The sequence below is a fragment of the Squalius cephalus genome, assembly GCF_949319135.1.
Source record: "Squalius cephalus genome assembly, chromosome: 16".
Classification (NCBI taxonomy): Eukaryota; Metazoa; Chordata; class Actinopteri; order Cypriniformes; family Leuciscidae; genus Squalius; species Squalius cephalus.
In genome coordinates this window covers 15,492,920-15,517,165 of record NC_137137.1, presented here as the reverse complement: position 1 = coordinate 15,517,165, position 24,246 = coordinate 15,492,920, and the positions used below count along the sequence as shown (strand labels likewise).

Here is a 24,246-nt window from a genome sequence, read left to right as displayed (position 1 = left end):
AACAGACATAAATTGTTCAACCTATTTTGAGTAGGCCTATATTAAAAGTCTTACAATGGTTTCACAACAGGCATCTACAATTGAACATTGAGAAGACAAAGGAATTATTCTGTGGGAATCAAAATAGGAAAGGTATGGCTACATCTGGCCTCACATATGAACAAGTTATAAAAAGTGTAAAGGTAGAGCAAGTTTCATATTTTAAATATTTAGGTATAATTATTGATGACAAACTCTCATTCCTGGAAAATGTGGGCCATACGTAAGAAAACAAGACAGTGTTTAGGTCTACAGGAAGTTAAGAAATCTTAGCATTGATAGGAGGATCTATCTTATAATATCGTTTCGTTGTATGACAATTTAACAATGAGACAGTAGAATAAATTAATACAAGCAATTAACAAAGCAAATAAGATAACCGGCCAAAAACAGAGTACATTGCAAAAGTTGTCTTCACATTTTATAATGAAAAAGGCATCAGTATATTCAGACCAGACCCATCCCCTCCACTCATGCTTTGAGGCCCTTTCCTTCAGGGCGCAGGCTGCATACCCTTTGCTAAAAAAGAACATTTATAAAAGATAATTTGTTAATTGGCAGTGACTGTTTTATCTCAAATTTTCAATTGAGGTAGATAGGTGTATGAATATGCATAAGCATGTGCCCGTGTATTTACGCAGATATATATTGTATTCATTTGTTTTGATAAATGTGTGCCACATGTGATTTATTATGTGGTTGTACAGTGTTGTCTGATGTAGGCCTATCTGTTTTTTATGCCAGTGTTAAAGATGAATTTCTGTCCAGCGAATCTGAAGTCAGACAAAAATAAAGTCAAACAAACATTTATTCGATGTGATTTTTTTTTTCAAAGTTTGCTTTAAATGTAATTTCAGTTAAATAAAAAAAATATACACTGTACATTTCGATTAAATTCTGTCTCCATACAGGATTTTATTTGATTTGCTTATGTCAAGCAAGTGTGTTTGTCGCCCTCTGCAGCATGTCGGTGGTATTTTAAGCTGCGGTTCTGTTTATGTGCGCAAGGAGGCGCAGTTATTCTCTGCTCAACTCATTTATTCAGCGCCGAAGAACAAGACGGAGTCGCAATATAAATATGGCGGCATCCAAGAAAGCAGCGCATGAGCTGCAATCCAGAACTCGGACAGATGATGTTCTAAATAACGGCGGTGTCGAGTTCAGCTCTTTACTCCTCTCAAAACCTGTGCTTGAGGGTTTATCTGCCTCTGGCTTTCAAAGACCGTCCCCCATCCAGCTGAAGGCTATCCCGCTGGGAAGATGTGGACTCGGTACGAGGCCTGATAAAACTCGAAACAATACCAAAACAAGCCTAAACCTACTTTTTATTGTCATTAATAATAATATACCAAAAACTGTCTGCTCTTTGGTGTAATATGTAGTATATGATTGAGTGTAGTTTATCAATAAAATTATATGCCTGTCATTTCATGCACCATTTGAAGGAAATTATGCTTATTGATGTTTTCTTCTATTCAGACCTTATTGTTCAAGCCAAATCTGGCACAGGAAAAACCTGTGTGTTCACCACCATCGCTTTGGACTCTCTTATACTGGAAAACACAACCACACAGGTATTAATCTGAGCACATTTTCTGATATTTTACAAAATGTATTATATTACTAATTAATGTTCTGTCCTATAATAATTGTTTTGATATAAAAACATATATAGGCATAATATATAGATAGTAAAGACTTTTAACATCTTAAGTTAAATATAAGCACCCAAAATACAAGTGTGTGCCTGTTTCGTGATAATGCACCCTTCTCTTGTCCCATCAGGTGCTGGTTCTAGCCCCCACTCGGGAGATTGCAGTGCAGATTCATGCTGTTGTCATGGCAATAGGCAGCGCTATGGAGGGCTTGCAGTGCCATGTGTTCATTGGCGGCCGACCTGTCAGTCAAGATAAACTGCACCTGAAGAAATGCCACATTGCCATTGGTTCACCAGGTTTGAGCTAGTCAAAAAAAAATCTTGACAGATATGTTAAGGCTGGAATACACTAAACTACTTTTGCTCAGATTTTTGTCCCGATTTACAATAGTTGCCAAAAGTCTGCCAGTCAATCAGAGTAGACAGGTTTCACAGAAATTCGCTTAATGTGTGATGGGCACAGACTCCGATATTTTAGCTTCAGACTATGATTCCATTCCAGTCAGTAGATATCAAAACGTGTTTGATATTTTGAGCCGATTTTAGAACGCATATCGCAGAGTATGTCACTTCGCTACTGAACCCAAAGATGTCTTTTATCTACTAGTGTTGCAATAAAATACAATACAAATACAATAACAATACAAAAGTAAATTAACAGTGCACACGTAACAAAATTAGCCTCAATATTTGACTTCTCAGCACAGATAAAACAACTGACAGCATAACTCACCTCTAACTCCCATCATCCATATATTGACCGCATCTGCCCACCCAGGACCGCATCCATTTTATTTTTTGAGACTCAGCACAGAGTCTCTACAACAACTACTGCTGTCATCTCCTGCACATCCATGTTTGTTTCACCTGTCATGCGTCTCATAGTGTGTGAGTTTCTGTGTGTGTTTGTTGTGTTCAGAACGATTTGAAAGTCTGGGAGTGTGTGATTTTTCAGTCGTTTAGTGTATGATGCCCAGTTTTTCTCTTGAACCATTTACAAAGTCGGCAAGCATATGATGCCTAGTGTTTTAAAATCTGTTCAGATTTTAAAAGTAATGTAGTGTAGGCTATTCCAGCCCTTAATTAAAATGGAATACAATAACTAACTTTGTTTAGATTAGCTAATATTGCATATTTAAATGTCTTTGTTCATGTCTGATGAAACACTGCAAAGATATATTTCCAAAACATTTCAGTAGACAAAAACTCCTGACAATATAAGATGTGGAAAATTATAAGTGATCTAGGAGCTTTATACAGCTTTTAAGAGTGGATGCCATGGAACACACTGTAGGTCTCAGCTTTGCTCTAGTCTTGTCATGGCGCTGCTCTAATAAGGTTTATAAACAGAAAAGTTGGCATGAAATGAAAATGCAGCAATGGCATAAATATCTTAATATGAACAATTCATGCATGCATGTTTCTTTTTTTTTACCCTTTTTTTTAACCTCAATTTTCAATCAAAATGTCAGTACTCAATCTTCCGGTGAAAGTGACTGACTTCTATCTGGTGATGTATGCTGGAATTCTCCAATCATTTAGTCCGCTTAAACCCCGCCCCTTTCTTACAATCTACTGCAAGCACGCATTCACATCTGCCTCCATCCTCGACAACCGATGGATTGAACCAAGTGCTGCTCTACTTTTTTTCCCTTCCTTCTCTTTCACTCGGATGTACATCACAATATGGAAGAAAATATCTATAACTACTTCCATTTCATTGCTACTTTAAGCATAAAAAAGTACTTGAACATAAATACTCTTCAACTTAAAAATGCTAATAAAATACTCGCTATTGCTTAGGGGTGTGCCGGTTTCAGAATTGGTGATGACGGTTATGACGTGAGTCAAATGTGACGGTTCGTAACATAACCGTCGTCGGGGGCGGGGCGTTGCGACGTTCGTCTGTTATAGGACAACTTAGTTTGAATAAACGAGCAGACACTGATTATTTGATCGCCTAAATTAAAAAAATAATATTTGTGTAGTGTTCAATGTTGTTATCAATAGAGATACACAGATGGGGGATTATTTCATCCGCAACCGAATCAAAAAACTCATCATCCGCACCAACGTTTTTTGACCAAATTTCAAAGCCGCACCCGCCCGCCATCCGCTGATTGTTTTGCGGTCTATGGACGATGCAATGCTCTGCTGATGCGAGCCGCAAGAAAGCCCTTGTCTGTTCTAGAAAGGATGCAGCAAAGATATTTAATGCTAATGTATGAGGCATAGGCCTACGCTGAGTTTCATTCATTTACGATGAGATGCGCTCTAGTTCACAATGCAATGCAAGTGAACGCGGCGCACCGGCGCCTCCATGTCACGGTTGTTATATTGTCATTTGCTTGTTATTTATTAAATACATTCAATTGGTTGATGAAACATTTATTAAAATTAAGATACAATTTGTACAAAACGAAATTTGCTTTAAAGAAAGGCTTTCTACAAAGAAAAACCTAATGAAGTGGTAAAAATCATGTCTGACAATTTACAAAACAAAACTTGCGTTGGTACTTGGCAAAGAATCAAATACAGTTGGAAACGACGTAGACCATTAATGACACAGACTGTTAACAATTTTTAATTAGTGTTTAAACATTATGACAAAAAATGTTTGTAAAAAATATTTTAATAACATGGTTTTGGCAGTTATAGAGATCTAATGACGGTGTTCAACTATAACCGTCGGTCTCACGGTTATATACTAACCGTCACACCCCTACTATTGGTATTAAAAGATGCCTGTTAATGAATAATTGTTAAACAGAGTGTGAGATTTCTCATCTTGGGTAGTTGTCTGGAATACTATTTAACCTTGTAAGTAAAGCTTTCTCTAATAGAGAGTGTTTGGTTTAGATGTTTTTAGGCAGTATTGATGAAGTGGTGTTGTATTTGTAGGTCGTATTAAGCAGCTAATTGAGATGGAAGCCCTCATTACATCCTCCATTCGCTTGTTTGTTTTGGATGAGGCTGATAAACTGCTGGAGGACGAAATCAGCAGCAGCTTTCAGGAGCAGATCAAGTAAGAGTTGAATAGGTGCATTTGATTCAGAGACTGTTCTGTGTTGTAATTCAACTGGTTGGAGTTAACTGATCTTTGTGTTTTCTGTGTTAGCTGGATATTCTCCTCTCTACCAGCAAATAAACAAATGTTGGCCCTTTCTGCCACCTACCCAGAATCTTTGGCACAACACCTGTCAAGATACATGAGAGAGCCGACGTTTGTGCGACTGAACCCAACAGACCCTGGACTCCTTGGTCAGTCTGCAGTGCTTTCTGATTCGTTTCTTTTGTTTAAATATCCTTTTAATTGTGGATTGATAACAGCATCGTTCTTGTGTTGTACTCTCTCCTCCAGGACTAAAACAGTACTATAAGATTGTTCCATCTCATTCATTGCCTCATAAAATCTTTGAGGAGAAGGTTCAAAGTCTTCTCGAACTTTTCAGCAAAATCCCGTTTAACCAAGCGCTGGTGTTTTCAAACCTCCATACCAGGCAAGAGCTGTTTCTCCACACCTTTCCAATTACTCTGAAAACATTCTGATGCCTGTGATGAGTAAAGGTACAGTCACATTATAACATTAAAACCAAGCAGATTTCTGTTGGGCAGCACAACGAATTCAGTGACCAACTTGAATATGAGCGAAATCTGCACAAGGGACCTTTTCTGAATTTGTGCAAAACTTCCAAAAATTTCTATTTAAATGACTGAATTTCACCAGCAAAATTTCTGTGCCTTAACAGATGTGCTGGTCATTATTGATCACAGACTTCCATTTCCAAAAGTGTTGTGATCTTTATTGAAAGTAATGAAAGACTGAGTTGAGCTGTTGTTCTGCAGAGCTCAGCACCTGGCTGATATCCTGTCCTCCAAAGGTTTGCCTGCGGTTTGCATCTCAGGTGAGTTTCACCTTGGGTCTCTTTCAAAAATTGTCTATTGAACATGCTTTTACGGAAGCTTCCTAACTGTTTAATGAATGATTTGTAGTCATGAGGATGTTTGATACACTGCTTCACAAAGCTTTACTTTTATGAATCCTATGTAGGTTTGATCTCAAGTCAACTAACTAGTATTAAATGTATGGTTGTAACTGATCTTGATTCGGTTTTGTAATTGAAGTCCATAAAAGTTGAATATAATTTTTTTAGAACAAGTACAAGCGTCCTTGTTAGCGTGCCTGCCTCCCACACTGGAGACCCCAGTTCGAATCCTGTTAGAAGCGGGTCGAGTAGGACCTGTTACATTTGGTGCCGTGACGCTGATGGGAATGAGGTTTAGGGAGGAGAGTGTAACGGACGTAGGCCAGTTAGAGCTGTGCATGTAAGCCTTGCTCCCATTACCTCAAGAGGCGCGCTAGCAACACGCTAGTGGCTGTGGTCTTTAGCGTCCTTGTTAGGGTGCCCGCCTCCCACGCTGGAGACCCCAGTTCAAATCCCACTTGGAGCGGGTCAAGCAGGACCGGTCACATATACAAGTAATAGAGCTACACAAAAAATTGCGATCTCGATTCAAACACACACGTGATCTTATTCCTAAATGACAACGATTCGCCTGTGTCTATTAAACCTTTGACAAAATCATAGTGGAACATTCTGATCTGTGTTGGCGCTGCCGCTGAGCCAGAGAGAGCAGTTGTCATGTACAGTATAGATATGAAACTGCTTCACAGTCTTTTCAATAGGGGTGCAACGGATCAAAAAACTCACGGTTCGGATCGTTTCTCGGATCAGAGTCACGGATCGGATCATTTTTCGGATCAGCAAAAAAAAAAAAAAAAAAAGACAAGACAAATAAACACAAGTTTTGTCTTTTTGTTTATTAACATTTTTAAAATATGAAATTAAAATATATAAAATCAACAGTGGGTGCGCGACGGGTTCATTCCATGAAGCATGACTATAAACACACTGATAGCGTTTGTGATGGTTTTAGCCCGGTCTGATTGTGCAACGTTGAGCAGCCTTCGTTTTCACTCCTGTCAGCGAAACACCGGGGTGATGTCGCTTCAAATGCGTGGCCATGCTTGATGTGTTTCCACGGATGTTCCGATACCACTTTTTCACTTCCGATACGATACCGATGCCGCAGCTTTGGCTATTTGCCGATACCGATATCAATCCGATATTTTTATTTTATTCTTGAACTAATACTACTAATAATAAAATATATGGAAGCACTTTGCTCAATTAGCCACATAAAAACATCTCACTCAAATGGAGAACAAATACTTCTCCATTATATAGTCCACAACAACAGTTGATAATGAAAGACTGTCACCCTTTATTCAAAAGACCTTGAGATATGTTTGGTAATTGTAGGCTACCTGAATGAATTTAAAATTAATTTGCTATATTTCAGATCAATATATTTGTTTCCTTAACATTTTAATTAACTTTAACGTTATTCTCATCTGAACTTTAAATAATTTATTTCTGTAGCCTATAAAATGATACTACCATTAAAAACACATTTGATTTTCTTTTTTAATCAATGTAGAATTACTCTGTTTGAGGACAAGAAATGAAAACCAACGCAATATGATGAATGTCCAAAAGATGAGATAATTTTTGCTTTTAAACAGCATGTGTGTGTGTGTGTATGTGATTGTTCGATCGCGCCCGTGCCTCTCTCTCTCTCTCTCTCTGACACACACACACACACACATACACATTTTCCAGCATACATCGCAGCCTGTTCATTTTGCTGCGTTCACACCATACGCGAATAGAGCGTCAAATTCGCGTCTAGTTCGATGCTTGAACAGTTTGAATCCTTTCGTGCGTCCAAAGCGAATAGGACGCGCCGCGCGCGTATAATGATAAAGCGAGCGTTTGAAGCGAAATAGACCTGTGTTCCAGGGAAGCCAAAATGCTCCCAACAGGGGATTTAAATGACGCGGCGCGTTCAAGCTCCTCCATTCCTCCGCTCGCCATGACCACGCTGTGTGTCAGTGTGTGGACTGAACATGCGCACAACTTTTTTTTTTTTTCATAAATTAATCCGCGGATCACGTGTGTGCCGAACCGAAGATATTGATCCGAACGGATCACGGATCAATGATGATCCGTTGCACCACTACTTTTCAACCACATCATCGTTATTTCTGTTAAAAATATTCAAATAATCACAGACAAACTGAGATAAGTTTATATTTCAGATATAAACACTGATGTCTATGGGAGCGATCAAAATAGAGTAATGATTGTATTGATTACGTTGTTATGCTACTAGGTGGCGACAAGTGATTGTTAAAAATGAATTTGTCATTGAATCATTCATTCAAGAGTTTCGTTCAAAAACACCGTAGTGAAGTATTTGAGCGAGTCATTGAATCATTCATTCAAACCGTTTTTTCCCCCCCAAAAATAATTCATTCATATTAAAGGGTTAGTTCACCCAAAAATGAAAATTCTGTCAGTAATTACTCACCCTCATGTTGTTCCAACCGCGTAAGACCTTCGTTCATCTTCGGAACACAAATTAAGATATTTTTGATGAAATATGAGAGCTGGATCACTTCTCCATAGGCTTCTAGGTGACCGAAACTTGCTGGCCCAGAAAAGTTATTAAAGAGATCGTTAATATAGTCCAAGTGACTACAGTGGCTCAATCTTAAGTATATCAAGCGACGAGAATACTTTTTGTGCGCAAAAACAAACAAAAATAACGACTTTATTCCACTATTCATTTCCTTCTCTCTGGGCCTCGTAGTGTTTTTGCGCTGCGCGTCTGTGTTGCACGTCATCACGCATCACACACATGACCAGCTTCGGCCAATTGTGAGCCTACGTGGTGACGTGTAACACAGACGCGCAGCGCAAAAACACTACGTGAACCAACGAGAGGCCCAGAGAGAAGGAAGTGAATAGTGGAATAAGTCACTTGGACTATATTAACGATCTCTTTAATAACTTTTCTGGGCCAGCAAGTTTCGGTCACCTTGCAGCCTATGGAGAAGTGATCCAGCACTCAGATTTCATCAAAAATATCTTAATTTATGTTCCGAAGATGAACGAAGGTCTTACGCGGTTGGAACAACATGAGGGTGAGTAATTACTGACAGAATTTTCATTTTTGGGTAAACTAACCCTTTAAATAGACTGCAGAAATTAATATTTTGTCAGAGCCTCTAGTAAATTTATATGTTATATTGTTTAGGTGTCTGTTCAGAATCGTAGGGGAATCTATTTGAAACAAACAAAAAAAGTCATTCTCAATTTATCCAAAATCGTTCAGCTCTAATAAGTAATGGAAAAAGCAGCAAGGTGAAACGCAAAAACGTTTTTTGTTGAATGGCCCCTAATTCAGATACACAATTGATTTCAATACTCTAATTGGACATACTCTTAGCATAAAATAAACAGCCCACAGAAATTGAGAAAAAAAAATACTTTTCAGTGTTGCTTTTCAGAGTATTTCTAATTTTATAACGACAGGTTTCTTCACACACTCACTTGGATTTGAATCAGAATGATTTTAGAAAGAACTCAGAATGTGGGCATGTAAATGTATGAAAGCCATTATTAATGGTTATTATGTTTAAACCCTTTGTGTTTGTTTTGCATGTAGGTGGTTTAAGTCAAGACCAGAGGTTAGAGGCGATGTGGAAGCTGAAGCAGTATCAGTGTCGAGTTTTAATATCCACCGATCTGGTGAGGATTTCAACCTATTATAACACCTACACTGGAAAACATCCCATGTTTAATACCAAAGTAACATTTCCTCTCTTATAAATCTCTCTTCCACAGACGTCACGTGGTATTGATGCTGAGAAGGTGAACTTGGTGATTAATCTGGATGTTCCTCAGGACTGGGAGACCTACATGCACCGTATTGGCCGCGCTGGACGATTTGGTGTGTCCAATTATAAAACAATTAAGCACCTATATATGTGAAGCCACATCTGTGGTTTTAATTAATGTGTGTCTTGGGCATTTACATGAGAGTGCTTAATCAGAGATCTGTTCTGAGACAGTCTGGCAGGGGTCAGAGTCTGAAAGGGCAACTACAGCAATCAGTTGCTTAATTAGCTGCTAAACACAAACGCATCAAGAGCTTTTTAATGACCGCAGCTCTCCAGAATCAGAATTCATAATTGAAACCTGAACATGATGATGTTGTGGATGAACTCGCTCTTCATTCTCATCAGCATTCTAGAAATGGACACGATCCGCACTGTCTTTCCTTTGACCGTGACCTCAGTCTCTTGTGTTTCAGGCACTCTAGGGGTTGCTGTGACTTACTGTTGCCATGGTGAGGAGGAGAACAAGATGATGGCCATTGCTCAGAAATGCTCTCTGAATCTCACTCATTTACCAGGTACAGAGGAAGTCAAACTTTGTAAAGTCATCTATCATTTAAGGAATATTCCAGGTTTAGTGCAAGTTGAGCTCAAACAACAGTATTTGTGGTATAATGTTGATTTATCACAAATTAATTTTCACTATTCCCTCCTTTTAAAAGCAAAAGTCTGGGTTACAGTGAGGTATTTACAATGGAAGTGAATGGAACCGATCCATAAACTCACTGATAAATAAATATTATATTAAAATGCTCACTACAATATATCTTGAAGACAAAATCAATATGCATTTTAACGTGATTGTGGTGTGAAAAAATAACTTAACACAACACCATAAAAAAAATAAAAAAGGGCTCTTATGAAATTATAAGCTTTCCTGCTTTTAAATCGCCTAAAAATTGCTGTATATTTTTCTAAGAAAAATTCAAATGTTTTGTGGCAATCAGCATTATACCACAAATGCTGTTGATAACCTGTATGGAACCTGGAATATTCCTTTAACTTAAAGTGAAGGCTGTGAAACGAGTTCGTAAATTTTATTTCTTTCACAGATCCAATCCCTCCAGGGATCATGGAAGAGACTTGTGACTGGGATGTTATCATTGAACCTCCTTCAAAACCCACTCATAAAATTTCTGACATTCCCAAACCAGAGAAAAAGAAACAAGCTAAATCTGAACAGACAACATCTAAACCCTCCAGAGAGACTCACATCTCTGCGGTCATCTCAGAACGGGCCACAGGTGATAAATCCTGCTGTGGAACTGAAACCAAGGCTAAAAATCACTCTCCCAAAGCTAAGAAGAAAAAACCATTACCATCTGCTACAAACATACAACATGACTCGACTCCTACTCAGAGACAGCAGAATGACACCCTTCCCAAAATTCCTCCACTGTCCTCCTTTAAGTTGCAGGCACGGAAGTTTATGACCTTCAACGAGGCTGTGGCAGATTATGAGACCTTCATAACAGAAGGTCTGGGAAGATCTGTCGAAGTCATTCACCAGTATGACGATTTCAACAGGAGTCGAGATGCAGTTAATGGACTGCATAACAGCCATGATGATGATGAGGCTTATAAATCAGACATTGTAAAAAAATCACATTCCTATCAAGATCTTCCTCCACCCCAGGAGGTTTCTGATCAAAAGACTGCTTCCGTGTCATCTGATGATTCCTCTTCAGAGTCAGAGATGGAGGTCGAAAGTGAATCAAGCTTTTCTGTCCCCAACAGCTCTTCACCTCACACACTTGCTCTTCCAGACAAAAGAGTCTCACATGTACACAATCGTCCGGAATCAAATGAGTCCTCTTTACCTTCAGCCAAAGTGTCACAACAGTCCAGCAGAAACAAGCAAAGGCCTTGTAAACCTCAATCCCAGAATCCCCCTCCCCAGAAACGCAGACCAACCTCCAAATCCAGCAGAAAGGCTGCCTCTGCAGGACGGAAGTGGAGAAAGGACGAGACTGATGAACTGGAAGAGGAAGTGGCCGGACAGGACTACTGGAGTTCATACAGAGCCTGGGCTGAATATTACAATTCATATTATCATCATTCACCCTATAACTGGATGACTGCATTTTATATGAATTCTGTATACATGAATGAAATGATGAAGCACTAAAAGTTGTTGGTATTATCAGGTATATGGCCTTTGTACTGTTACCATTTGCATTGTGAACATATTCATGTAGTTCTCTAATAAAATGAATTCTTAAGATGTGTGATCAAATCATTGTTAATATTTTAACTAACTGCAGTTGTATTGAAATATTTGAAACTAACATGAGAGCAATGTAGATTTTGCACATGGAAATATAAAACTTTGAAGTGTTTTTAGCTGCAATCAAGAGAAGCCACGCCCACTAATCTGAATATCCTACATGATGTTGGGACTGATTAGCAGCTATAAACAAGTGCTCTCCAAATCAAATCAAAAACCCCCAGAGTAAGCTATTCTGATAATAAGTGAATATACAAGATTAAAGGGCTAGACCTTGTGTTTAGCATTATAGCCTCAGTATGTGCCTCTGTAATAATTTATTCTGATCGGTCAATTTCAGTAGTCAAACATTTCAATGATAAATTACATGTTATATATATATAACTCAACCTTTTATGTCTGTTTGGTAAGGAAATGTGTGAGCAGTGTTGGGGAGTAGTTACTTGTAAAAGAGTTACGTAGTTTAATAACAAAATAAATGTAACTAATCCACTACAGTTACTGAGAATAAAATGTGTAATTAAATTACAGTTTGAAAATGTTAATGATTACAAAGGGGTTTACATCTGAATATTTTCTGTAAAAAGCTAGTAGCCTATATGTTGTCATAGTCAACTATATGTTGACTTATATTAATTTGTTGCTTTGCCTGTTTTTGATGTGCACGATGTCGAAGGCCTTTTAGTAAAGCGAACACTGAAAAAGTTGATCGTCATTTTATTTATAGCGCTTTTTACAGATTGTTTCAAAGCAGCTTTACACTGATACCAGGAAAATAATGCAACAAAGTTTGTGTCTAGAAGAAAATAGCGTCATAGTCCAGTTTCAAGTTCAGTGTTCAATTTTTGTTGTAAAAAAAGATTCATTTAGTCATATATAGCTGCTCTGGATTGAAATTGATTATGGTGAGTGATAAAAATGCGTTCCAGTACTGGAAATGTAAAATAATTTAATCCAGAAATTAGAAAAGGGCGCAAATATAACAGTTCAGTGCAAAAATATGTTTGCCAACTATTAAAATGCTATCAAAACATGGAGGGTTTCAATGTCGAATGTTCAATGTTCTTTTTCTAACTTCGCTCGGTGTTTCACTATGGGAATCGCTTTGGGCGTGACCAACTACGGAAGCTCCTATGCCACCACGTCTGTCTTTGACAGACAGGTCGACCTGAGATCAGGCTCCGCCCCCACCTATAATACTCAGGTCAACCCCTACGAAGTCATTCTCGCTTTCTTCCCGTGAGGGACTACAAGCTCTCTCAGCACGTCCGACCTTGTCGCTGATTTCGCTTAACTGTTCAACAGGCGGGCCGTCATTGGATTACGCCACCGAACGCGGCATCAGTGGATTGTATTGGGACTTTGTTGAGTGTCACACCGAATAGTGTCCGCGTCAAGGCGAGCTATTCTGTTCGGAATATCGCGTGTCATCACGACGATAGAATTTTCAGTGGTGTCAAACCACCGTAGGCTTTACGCGTCAGGCGAGCCGCGAAAAGGGCTAACTACCCTGTAAACCATCGATCGGACTTACGTGTTGTGACGAGTCTTCGAATCACTCCTTCTCTTTCCAGCCGTTATGTCGACAGTCATTACCCCCGCCAAAGGGAATGAGTCGAAGAAGGAACCTGCACCCCGCCCGTGTCCATCTTCATGTGGAGCAACCGTCTCGGGCAGGGACCCCCATCCCATGTGCATCGTGTGCATGGGCGCTAAGCACGCTCAAACGTCGCTTGCGGACCCGCAAACGTGCGTTCACTGTGCGTCTTTGCCGGTTAAAATTTTGGAGAGAAGGCTGAGAGTGGCGGTGGCTAGCCAGCAGGACCCATGTCTGGCCGGAGCCATCGCTAAACCTAAGGCTAACGATCATCAGCGAGCTACCACGTCGAGCTGGGCTGATATGATGGAAGCCGAATCCTCGGATATGCCTCCTCTGTTCGATGGCCTTCTCGCACACGAGGAGGAGGAGCCGGGGGACGAGGACGCGGAGGGCGATGCTAACTCTGACCTCCTCGACTTGGACATGGACGACGAGGAGGAGGAAGACAACTCTCTCTTCCCGATCCAGCAGTCTAGACCCCCTAGCGCGACTGACACTGGCTCTCAGGCAGACAGTAACCTGCACGAGGTATGCAAGCGAGCCGCGGCAAAACTGGGTCTAGCGTGGCCCGCAGCCCAGGATGCAGAAGGTGCAGAGAGGGACCTTTATGACGGGAAAAGGCTACCGCCTGCTCAAACCACAACGAGACAACTCCTACCTGCCGTGCCGGCGTGCATGAAGGAGATGTCCCGCCATTGGGGTAGCCCCTTTAAGAGCAAGCTCCCGACCAAGGGATGCTCTAAACTTGAGATCCAAGGAATGGGAGAGCTGGGGCTGGCCGGACCCCCAGCGATAGAGTCTTCAGTGGCCTATCACCTCCATCCGAATCGCCGATCTATTTCTGCCTCATCCCAAATTTCGCTGCCGAACAAGATGGAACGTCTGACCGCGTCCGTCTATCAGAGGATGTACAAGTATGCGGCGCAGTCAGTGTGCTCGCTGAACGCGGTGACTTTACTGTCAGCGTACCAGGCAGAGATTTTGGAGGAGATGGGGCGACAACTAGATACGGGAGTGCCGAACCCAGCACTCTGGGACGAGATATGTGTGGTAAACGACCTAATTCTCCGCTCTTCTCGTGGCGCGGTTCAGGGCTGTGGCCGTGTTATGGGCTTGGCCGTTTCAGGTGAGAGAGCGTTATGGCTGAACCTGTCTGGATTAAGCGACGCTCAAAAAGCAGAGGTGATGGACGCTGCGTTCGACCCAACTAAGGGCCTTTTCGGACCAGCTCTCGAGAAAATGAGAGAAACCAGCACCCTCAGGAAACAGGAGGACGAGGCTTTTAACCTCTGTTTACCACGCAAGCAAACACCGCGACCACCCTCTCAGCCACCACGGCAAGGTTTTGCAGCAGCCGCTGCGGCGAGAGGAAGACAGACGGGAGCTAGGAGTGTGAGACCGCCTCCCAGCGGACAGCAATCTGGCCATCGTCCGAGATCTGATGGCTCCGGACCCTGGGGGAAACATTCATTTGCGGCCGCGGCAGCGAGAAACCGCCCACCCCACCCCGAGGATCGGAAGAAAAAGCGTGCGACCTGACACGCGAATGTTCCCCTGCATTTCTCTCTCCGCCCGCAAAGAGAAAGAGGGGGTCCAGCCCTGTTGTTCTCAGTTCAGTAAGGGCTCCAGCTATAAGCTATCAAGTTCAAAATGTTCTCCAGTGTCACCAAGCACTCACACGGGGTCTTCAAACGCCCATCAGTTCAGGGGAATGTTTAATAAAGAATGCACTATCGCATCCAGGCCACAGGCTAAGGGCGATATGCTCCCCAAATTCATTAAGCACAATAAATGTTTCACTATCGCAGCCAGGCAGTCAGCCGAGGGCGATAGATTGCAGAAAAATCCAAACATTGACATGTGTATCCCTAGCCTCTCCGCCGGAGGGAGCGCGCGCGCCTCCAGAAGGGGTCAGCGCGGAGACGGTAATGACGTCATCAAAGCGCGCCTGCGTTGGGGAAGTATACAGGGGACCTCTCTCAGCTCGCATACTCAGTTGGCGCGCATGCGCAGCTCATCCGTGGGTTGTAAACACGATTTCACGGGGATACAGGCTTCAATTTGCCATGAAACCACCCAGGTTCAATGGTATGATAGCCTCAGTGGCCGAGGGAGAATCAGCTCGCGTCCTGACGGCCGAGATAGACACTCTTTTAGACAAACGAGCTATCAGAGTGGTGCCAAAGGAAGTGGGCTGTCAGGGTTTTTATTCCCGTTACTTTGTGATCCCAAAGAAGGGGAGCACATCTCTGCGTCCAATTCTAGATCTCCGTGTGTTAAACAAACACCTACGGAAATATTCATTCAAAATGTTGACACACAAAACACTTTGTCGATCCATCCGCCAGAACGACTGGTTTGTGACGATCGATCTGTCAGACGCGTATTTTCACATAGATGTTTACCCGTCTCACAGGAAGTATCTCAGGTTTGCATTTCGAGGCACTGCTTACGAATTTCAGACAATGCCCTTTGGTCTGTCTCTAGCACCAAGAGTATTCAGCAAATGTGTGGAAGCAGCACTTTTCCCGTTGAGAAACAAGGGGATAAGAATACTGTCGTACATAGACGATTATCTGATATGCGCCTCGTCGAAAGAGCAAGCAATCAAAGACGCAGACATGGTGTTATTGCATCTCGACAGCTTGGGATTCAGAATAAACATGGAAAAGAGCAGCTTAGAGCCAGCTCAGCACACAGAATATCTAGGACTCAGTATAAACTCCCTCTCTTATCGAGTCACTCTGACAGAGAGGAGGATCGCGTCATTCACTCAGTGTCTCGCCCGTTTTCAGACGGGGAAGATTGTCCCGTTCAGACTGTGCCTACGGATGCTGGGTTTAATGGCTTCAGTGATATCTGTAGTACGGCTGGGACTACTCATTATGAGAGACTTTCAGCGCTGGGTCGCGCATCTGCGTCTGTGTTCTCGGCGTCATCTCAACCGACCGGTGAGAGTGACTTATGCGTGCGTCAGAGCGCTCAGACATTGGAAAAGCCCCGGGACCCTCAGATCGGGGATTCCCTTGGGGGCAGTGTCGTCGAGAGTCACTATGACGACGGACGCGTCATTAAAGGGCTGGGGAGCGACTCTGATGGGCAGAGCTGTGAACGGTGTTTGGCCTCCTCAGCTAATTCACAAACACATAAATTACTTGGAATTGTTGGCAGTGTTTCTAGCGCTGAAACATTTTCTGAGCTTCATCAGGGGCCAGCATGTTTTAGTGAAAACAGACAATTCCACAGTGGTTGCTTATATCAACCGACAGGGAGGCACACGCTCTCTTCAACTGCACCAGCTGGCAAAAGAGCTGATTGTGTGGTGCGACATAAGGCTTTTATCCATCAGGGCAACCCATGTTCCAGGGATATTGAACAGGGGGGCAGATTTATTGTCCAGAGGAAATCCCCTGTACGGAGAGTGGAAGCTTCATCCCCAGGTGGTGAAGCAAATATGGCAGAAATACGGTCAGGCGGTCGTAGATCTCTTCGCCTCGCAGGAAAACGCTCAATGTCCTCTGTATTTCTCTCTGGCAGACGAAAATGCACCATTGGGTGTGGATGCTTTAGCCCACCCATGGCCAAATGTCCTGCTGTATGCATTTCCCCCTCTGAGCCTGATTTCCCCCACTCTAGCCAGGGTGAGGGAAATGGGGTTGTCGCTGATACTGATAGCCCCACGTTGGCCATCCAGACCTTGGGTGGCCGAGATAGTTCAACTACTGTCGGGTCAGCCGTGGCCCCTCCCTCCCCGGAGGGACCTCCTGTCACAAGCGGGGGGGGAAATCTACCATCCTCACCCAGACAGGATAGCTCTCTGGGCCTGGCCCGTGAGAGGTGGAATTTAAGTGCAGCAGGTCTGCCCCCATCAGTCGTACACACTATACAGAGTGCAAGGGCCTCTTCCACTCGTTCACTGTATAGTAATAAATGGCGAGTCTTTGAAGGATGGTGTGAACGGAGTCATATTGTCCCTTTTCAATGTTCAGTGAGGGACATATTATGTTTCCTCCAGGATCTGCTAGATAAAGGGAAAGCTTTTTCTACGATAAAGGTATACTTAGCAGCTATATCTGCTTGTCATGTGGGTTTTGGTGACAAGACAGCAGGTCAGCACCCTTTAATAAGTCGCTTTATGAAGGGGGCACGACGTAAGAGGCCAGTGGCCAGGCGAATGGTCCCATTGTGGGATTTGTCTACAGTTTTAGAGGCCCTTTCTCAACACCCTTTTGAGCCGTTGGAAGCTATAGGGTTAAAGTTTCTCTCTCTTAAGACAGCACTACTGTTAGCGCTGGTGTCAGCTAAGAGGGTGAGTGACTTACAGGCGCTGTCGGTCAGCCCGTCTTGTCTGCAGTTCTCTACAGGGTTTACAAGGGTTTCCTTTCGCCCTAACCCTGCTTTCGTACCTAAAGTAGTGGATTCGTCATATAGATGTCAAACTACAGATCTTGCAGCTTTTCACCCTCCTCCGTTTTCTTCTTCGGAGGATAGGAGGTTGAATGCCTTGTGTCCTGTACGGGCGCTTCGTGTGTACGTAGAAAGGACAGCAGGTTTCAGGAGAAATGACCAGCTGTTTGTGTCATGGGCTACTCCTCACAAAGGGAAGCCATTGTCACGTCAGCGACTGTCCCATTGGATTGTAGAAGCTATTTCCTTAGCATATGAATGCAGAGGTTCCCAACCTCCCGAGGGCTTAAGGGCCCACTCCACTAGGGGCATGGCTACATCATGGGCCTTACTTAGAGGCGTTTCGGTCCGGGAGATCTGTGCTGCAGCAAGCTGGGCCACACCACATACTTTTGTGAGATTTTATAGACTGAATGTGTCTGAGCCATCCTTAGCTCATGCAGTGTTAGGAGCCAGCACATCAAGTCCTATATGATAGGTGTAGCGTAAGTTGCAATCCGGGAGTGGTCTATATCTCCCATAGTGAAACACCGAGCGAAGTTAGAAAAAGAACGATGGGTTACTTAACGTAATCCCGGGTTCTTTGATAACAGAGTGAGGTGTTTCACCAACACTTCCCTCCTTGCACAGGAACGGGAAGAAATCTCTCTATAATGACTTCGTAGGGGTTGACCTGAGTATTATAGGTGGGGGCGGAGCCTGATCTCAGGTCGACCTGTCTGTCAAAGACAGACGTGGTGGCATAGGAGCTTCCGTAGTTGGTCACGCCCAAAGCGATTCCCATAGTGAAACACCTCACTCTGTTATCAAAGAACCCGGGATTACGTTAAGTAACCCATCGTTCTCCTGGACCTGTGATGAATGTTAACCATAGAGATGTTAACCTAAGCGCCACCTAGTGGGGGTGGGTTGAGACAGAAGCTCATTCAACCCCCAAACTACGCCTGTATCGAACATGCAGGACAGTCAGACATGTAGGCCTAACTGCTGAACAACATGCAAGTTTATGCTATGGGAAATATAACACCTAATGTGAGTACAACATCCGGGAATGAGCCATATCCAGCACGCTCTTTCTGATCTTTAATTCCTTTCTCCTTCGTTTGACATTTTTATTCAGAATTTCAGGAAACGTGCTGGTTTTCTTTGCTGTTCTTAGAAGCAAAAGTTTGCAGACATCCATCTATGCGCTGCTGTTGAATTTATCCGCCGTGGCTCTTCACTTTAGATTCACCGGTGTCTATAATTGGAGATCGGTTGGGCTCTTTCCGTGTTGCCTGCAGCAGTTCCCTTTCTCTCTGTGCAGCGGTGTGCAGATTCTGACGCTCCTGTCCTGCTCATAAGCGTGGAGAGATTATTGGCCATCGCCTTTCCCTTCAAGATGAGGAATGAGGAATGGATTTTGTTTATCTGGGCTTGTGGGCTTCGCAGTTCTGTCGCTGACAATGTGATAATTCCTGTTACGTCATGTGCCAGCATTTACAAAGGTCACCAGGGTCACGCACGGACCGCTTTAGTGTGTACCTGCTGCTCCCCATCTGGGGTTTGTCTATGACACTGATAATCACTCACTAGCTCGTGTCGTGTCGAATAGGTTCGGCTACGTCATCATCACGGCCACTGTGTTCTGGCTCCGCTGTTTATTATCCTCGAGCTGAACATGTGTGAGGACTGCAGACAGAATCAAGTGAGAACTAATTTATCTGATAGATTAGAGAGCGCATTGGAAACTTTTAAAACACTCAAAATTGCTATTTATTATTTGTTTGTTTATTTCGGAAATCAATGAAATGTTTATGGATAGCCTACTAAGAAGTTCAGTTGTCCATGCACAATTATTTTTTTTAAAGTTTTGACTGAAATTGTTAATATAATTTACACAAGACAAGTGTGTCTACACAAGAACACACTATTGAATCACAGCCTGCTGATCGACTGGAGCAATTAAAGGAGAACTCCGGTCAATTTTAACATTGACATTACATTTTTACAAAAATTTTCCATAGTAGTCGATTGTCGAGTTCACGCGCATAGGTTTAGTACCTATGGTCACGCGCGTGAACTCGACAATCGACTACTATGGACTTTGACCGAAAACAGGATGTAAATACAGGTATGAGCGCTGGCTGAATAAGCATCATTTTTATTCATATATCTTTCACATCTACTGCAGTCAGATTCACTGCGTGTTGACTCTGAAGGAAACACTCACGTGGCTGGTGCACTTGTAATGACACATCAAGGATGTTAAGAGGCAAAAAGCAGGTTTAAAACTTGCCCCATTGAAGTCAACAGGGTGCAAATTTTAAAAAGAGGATAACACGATGTAGGCAACACCGATTTTTGTCGTTGTTGTCTGTACTGACAGCACTCCAAATTGACAAAGAAATGAGCTCAATGTTAAAATTGACCAGAGTTCTCCTTTAAAGCGATGGCCCTCCTTGATTGGAAAATTTCCTAAACGCTCGGTGGTACATTTTTTCTTCGTGATGCAGGTGATTAATTTAATATGCTATTATTTCACTGGCGTATAACATTCAAGCGAGAAGTGTCATGATAAAACTAACATATTTATTTTTAATGTACTACTGATATGTTAAACACTACATAATATTTGTGGCTTTTTTTATCAACTTTTCAAGTGTTAATTAAAGGCAAGATAAATGAAACTATGACATGCTCTTAAAGGGATAGTTCACCCAAAAATGACAAGTTTGTCATTTACTCATCTTTATGTCGTTCCAAACCTGTATAACTTTCTAAATAATCTTTTTTTTTTTTTTTCATCCATAGAATGGAAGTCAATAAAACTGTTTGGTAATCAACATTTTTCTAAATATCCTTCTTTTATAATGTACAGAAGAAAGTCATACAGGCTTAGAACAACTTGAGGGAGAGAAATTAATGACCACATTTGCATCTTGGGGGGAACTGTCCCTTTAAGTTGCAGTTTACAAGGCTTTATCACAATCATGTAAATCATATGTAAACAGATATTCTGCTATTAATCTATAAAGCACACTGTAAACTGCATTGCAAAATGTTAGCCAGTAGGTAAACATAAATAGATTTAGACAAAAATATTAGTTAGTCTAAGAGGTTTTTACTAATGGGATTTCTCAACCAACCCATAATGTATATGTCCAGAATAGAATGAAATTTTATTGTTACTGATATTTTTTTCTACCTAAATAAACAAAAATGGACCTAAATGGCTCATATGACAATGAGCTGCACATGAGATTAAAAAAGAGACAATTGGAATTGTAGCAAGTCACATTGTGTTTTAAATGATGGACGATATTTTCATATAGAATGATTTATTGTAAGAAGCAAATTATATTTTTGAGGTGCTCCTCAGATCAATTTTAAGACGATTTAAGATGGAGTCTGAAAGACCCAGAGTTGGATTTCTTTTTCAGCTGCAGCTTGTTTTCTGCATCCTGACTGATGTAATGTCTATTAGTTGTAATGTCATATCTATATTTCATTTCAGCTCCAAAATATTGTTTATGTGATTTCATCATTACACTGTCAGATCACGGTTCAGCATTGTCAGAGGAACTGAATAAACAGCAGATGGATTTGTGGCAGATACAATTCATTTATCAGGCGTTTCACAACTGACAAGATCATAAATAATATTGAACATCGGACAGTGAACAGGAATCTGCTGAATAGAACAACATGACTATCTCAAAAAAAACAAAAACAAAAACAAAGCGAAGAGAGTAAAAGAGTTAAACAAGCACAGACACACAGAGGAAGAAAGAAGACCCTCGACAGGTATGCAGATGCGCACATACAGATCTCCACTTGGTAATATATTCAAAACAACCAGTTCTGTCATTTGAATGGACTGCACAAATGAATCATTACAAAGCTGTTAGGATTCTAGATTTACTTCTATTACATTGATGGTTTTGTAGTGTCCCCTGCTGGGCTGGATGTAAAGACAAAGCAAAAGAAAGTATATCGAACACATTACTGCTCGCCATTGACCACAGGTGATCCAATACTCAACATTTATTATCTTAAACTTTAGAATAGTTGGCCACACCTTCCCTTCTGATTAATTAAACATTAGATAATTTCCATATTTCCCATCTATTATGTACACTTATGTAAATCACAAAGGGACCAAACATCATTTGGGACCATAAAAAGAGGATCATTAGAGGTTTGTTATGGATTGTATGTACAACAAACAGGATAGTCATATGAACATGGGACATCAAAGAACATCTTGATAAGATTTTCACAAGAATGGTGTGGGCCGGATACCCTGATATTCCTAAATATCACAATGTGCTTTTTCCCTGTAATACTGCTGTCATGTCCAATAAATTACAACTCTTTTCACGTTTGTGTAACTGGACATCCACTTCGGCTTTAAAATTCAAGTATTAGGTTATTTATCTGTTATGCAATTATTAAATCAGATTTTTTTTTTCTTCTGGAAAATATGGCTTATTCTGTCTAAAAGGGGCCAAAACCAAGATTAAATGTGTTGATAGTGTGTGTTGCATTGCACTGAACACTAAAACTCAGCGGCCCTGGAGCAATAACGTCCTGAGGGGAGGGGAGGGAGGGGGGGTCACTTCCTATGTATGCTGGTGTAAGAGGCACAAGTGAGTGGGGTTTAAGGGGATGGGTGGGGTTTAGAGTACTGGGATGGGGATTATGATACAAAAAGCAGAGCTCAGGGGGACATGTGGTTGATTGCTGGCAGTTTTGAGAATAGGATTGGGAATTGTAAACAACACAGACGAAACGGTCTTTCCACTACATGACAACAAATTTGAACTATCTCATTGGCAGTGCCATTCTCCTGAGCATGGCTGACAAAAAAGACACTGACAGAAAAGGAGGGAGTTTGGAAGGAGAGAAAAGAGGTGGAGAATATCTCTAATTGGTTTTTACGGTTGACGGTTTCTCCTCTTACAGCAATGTATGACTGAAAATCTAGAGGTAACGAAAACATTCACTGTTAATGAAAAGAACACAAACATCAAAAGTTTCCTACCCATGTAGTTTTACACAAACTAGACACATTTTTTTAAATACCCATTGAGCGATAATGACAATAACACTTAGATCAGAACAACTACGGGAAGCAGGTCAGCAGTGGACAGAGGAAAGGGGCGGGGCATACATAAAAGGGCGGGGCGGACGAAAAGGGGCGGGGTAGGCAGCTGCTCTGGTTTCGCCAAAACAATGGCTAAATATTACAAAATATTCTATCAACAATATTCACAGTTAAACCAAGGCTTGATACAACTTGTAGTCACAAAATCTCAGCGACACCTTGTGCTTGTAGTCACAGAGTTTTTAAAAACACTTTCATGATTCTTTCTCTCTTTTTTTTTTTGGTTCTATATTACATAGTAATGTTTGATAGGTCAAAGCTAACGTTACATAGTCGGCTCAACGTTTTGGACTCGTGGAGAGACAGTGGCTTAAAGAAGAAGGAAACTCTCTTCCCCCTGAGAGGCACGAACTGTGTGAGAGGCTGAAAGTTTGAGGGACGCTTTAGTAATTCACACACGCACACATACACGCGGGGCAGAAACATTCAAGTTAGACCTAACTCTGACCAAATATTCCAAAAATAAAAACTTAGCATGGTCTAAGAAACACTGTCGCCCTCATATAGTCTCACTCAGACTTGCTCTAATCCTTTAGGAATTGCTCTAGATCAAAACAACATTAGTGGGATATAGAAAGCCGAGGCTTTGAGAGGCTGTCTGCGATGTTGGAACAGATTAACGGACAGATGATAAACAAACAAGACTTTCGGATGAAAACAAAACGCTTGACCTCTTGCCTCCATCTCTAGTCAAAATATTAATCTTTTTCGACGATTTAAAAAACAGTATGACCCGACAGTAAACTAAGAGGAAAAAGGAGAAATGTTTTATGCACAGTGACACTGCAGTGACACCCTCATCTTTATCAGTCCTGATGGAGAGTGTTTGAATACTCATGGTCGTCCTTTCTCTCTCAATTACACAGACGCATCAATGTTGTTCTATTTCTTTTAGAGAGTCTGAGTCAGTGCACTCCTTCTCCCACTAGGGGGCAGGCTACTCATCAGTTTCTCTTCCTGAGTTCTGTTTTCTCCTACAGAGCAGAGATTTTCACCACATCAGAGCCAGGGTTCGGACGAGGCGGAGCATCTAGGTTCGGAGGGGGCGGAGCGTCGGGATTGGCTCGAGAGTTGTTTGAGGGAGGGGTTGGGATACTGATGATTGCCGTGGTAACCAGTCCACTGCTCTTGCAGTTCAGACTCCCTGATTCATCCGACATCAGATTGAGACTGGAACGACTGAGACAGAGAGAAAGAGACAGAGGTCTTAGAACTCTTTTCACACCCTCACTTGTTTATTTAATTACTCTACTAAGGCTACTTTTATAGATAGCATACATCCTAAACACACAAATGAAAACAATTATTTTTCCTTGCCTTATTTGACAGAAATTATATCTTGGAAATGACACAACATGCT

The 24,246-nt window shown here is 41.7% G+C and overlaps 2 protein-coding genes across 4 annotated transcripts in view; one reads left to right on the top strand and one right to left on the bottom strand.

Moving 5' to 3' along the window:
- Positions 1-1,079: 1,079 nt before the first annotated feature.
- On the top strand, positions 1,080-11,736 carry ddx20 (DEAD (Asp-Glu-Ala-Asp) box polypeptide 20). Its single transcript, XM_079897596.1, has 11 exons — positions 1,080-1,310; positions 1,519-1,613; positions 1,825-1,993; positions 4,598-4,721; positions 4,815-4,957; positions 5,058-5,196; positions 5,543-5,601; positions 9,272-9,354; positions 9,451-9,556; positions 9,920-10,021; positions 10,556-11,736. The coding sequence occupies exons 1-11, from the start codon at positions 1,118-1,120 to the stop codon at positions 11,629-11,631; spliced, it is 2,289 nt and encodes a 762-aa protein (XP_079753722.1). The 5' UTR covers positions 1,080-1,117; the 3' UTR covers positions 11,632-11,736.
- Positions 11,737-21,324: 9,588 nt separating this feature from the next.
- The window catches only part of kcnd3 (potassium voltage-gated channel, Shal-related subfamily, member 3), a 109,935-nt gene continuing 107,013 nt past the window's right edge, over positions 21,325-24,246 (bottom strand). For 2 of the 3 annotated variants that reach the window (XM_079897594.1, XM_079897595.1), the window contains one exon: positions 23,109-24,065. In XM_079897594.1, the coding sequence (XP_079753720.1) occupies positions 23,861-24,065 (205 nt within the window). In that variant the 3' untranslated portion in view covers positions 23,109-23,860. Of the gene's footprint in view, positions 24,066-24,246 lie in introns of all 3 variants that reach the window. The other variant, XM_079897593.1, reaches the window with a different exon arrangement.

Coding starts and splice junctions, on each gene's coding strand:
- ddx20 (XM_079897596.1), top strand. CDS start 1,118: ATGGCGGCATCCAAGAAAGCAGCGCATGAGCTGCAATCCAGAACTCGG. Junction 5,602..9,271: donor GCCTGCGGTTTGCATCTCAG/GTGAGTTTCACC, acceptor TTTTGCATGTAG/GTGGTTTAAGTCAAGACCAG. Junction 9,557..9,919: donor TGGCCGCGCTGGACGATTTG/GTGTGTCCAATT, acceptor CTTGTGTTTCAG/GCACTCTAGGGGTTGCTGTG.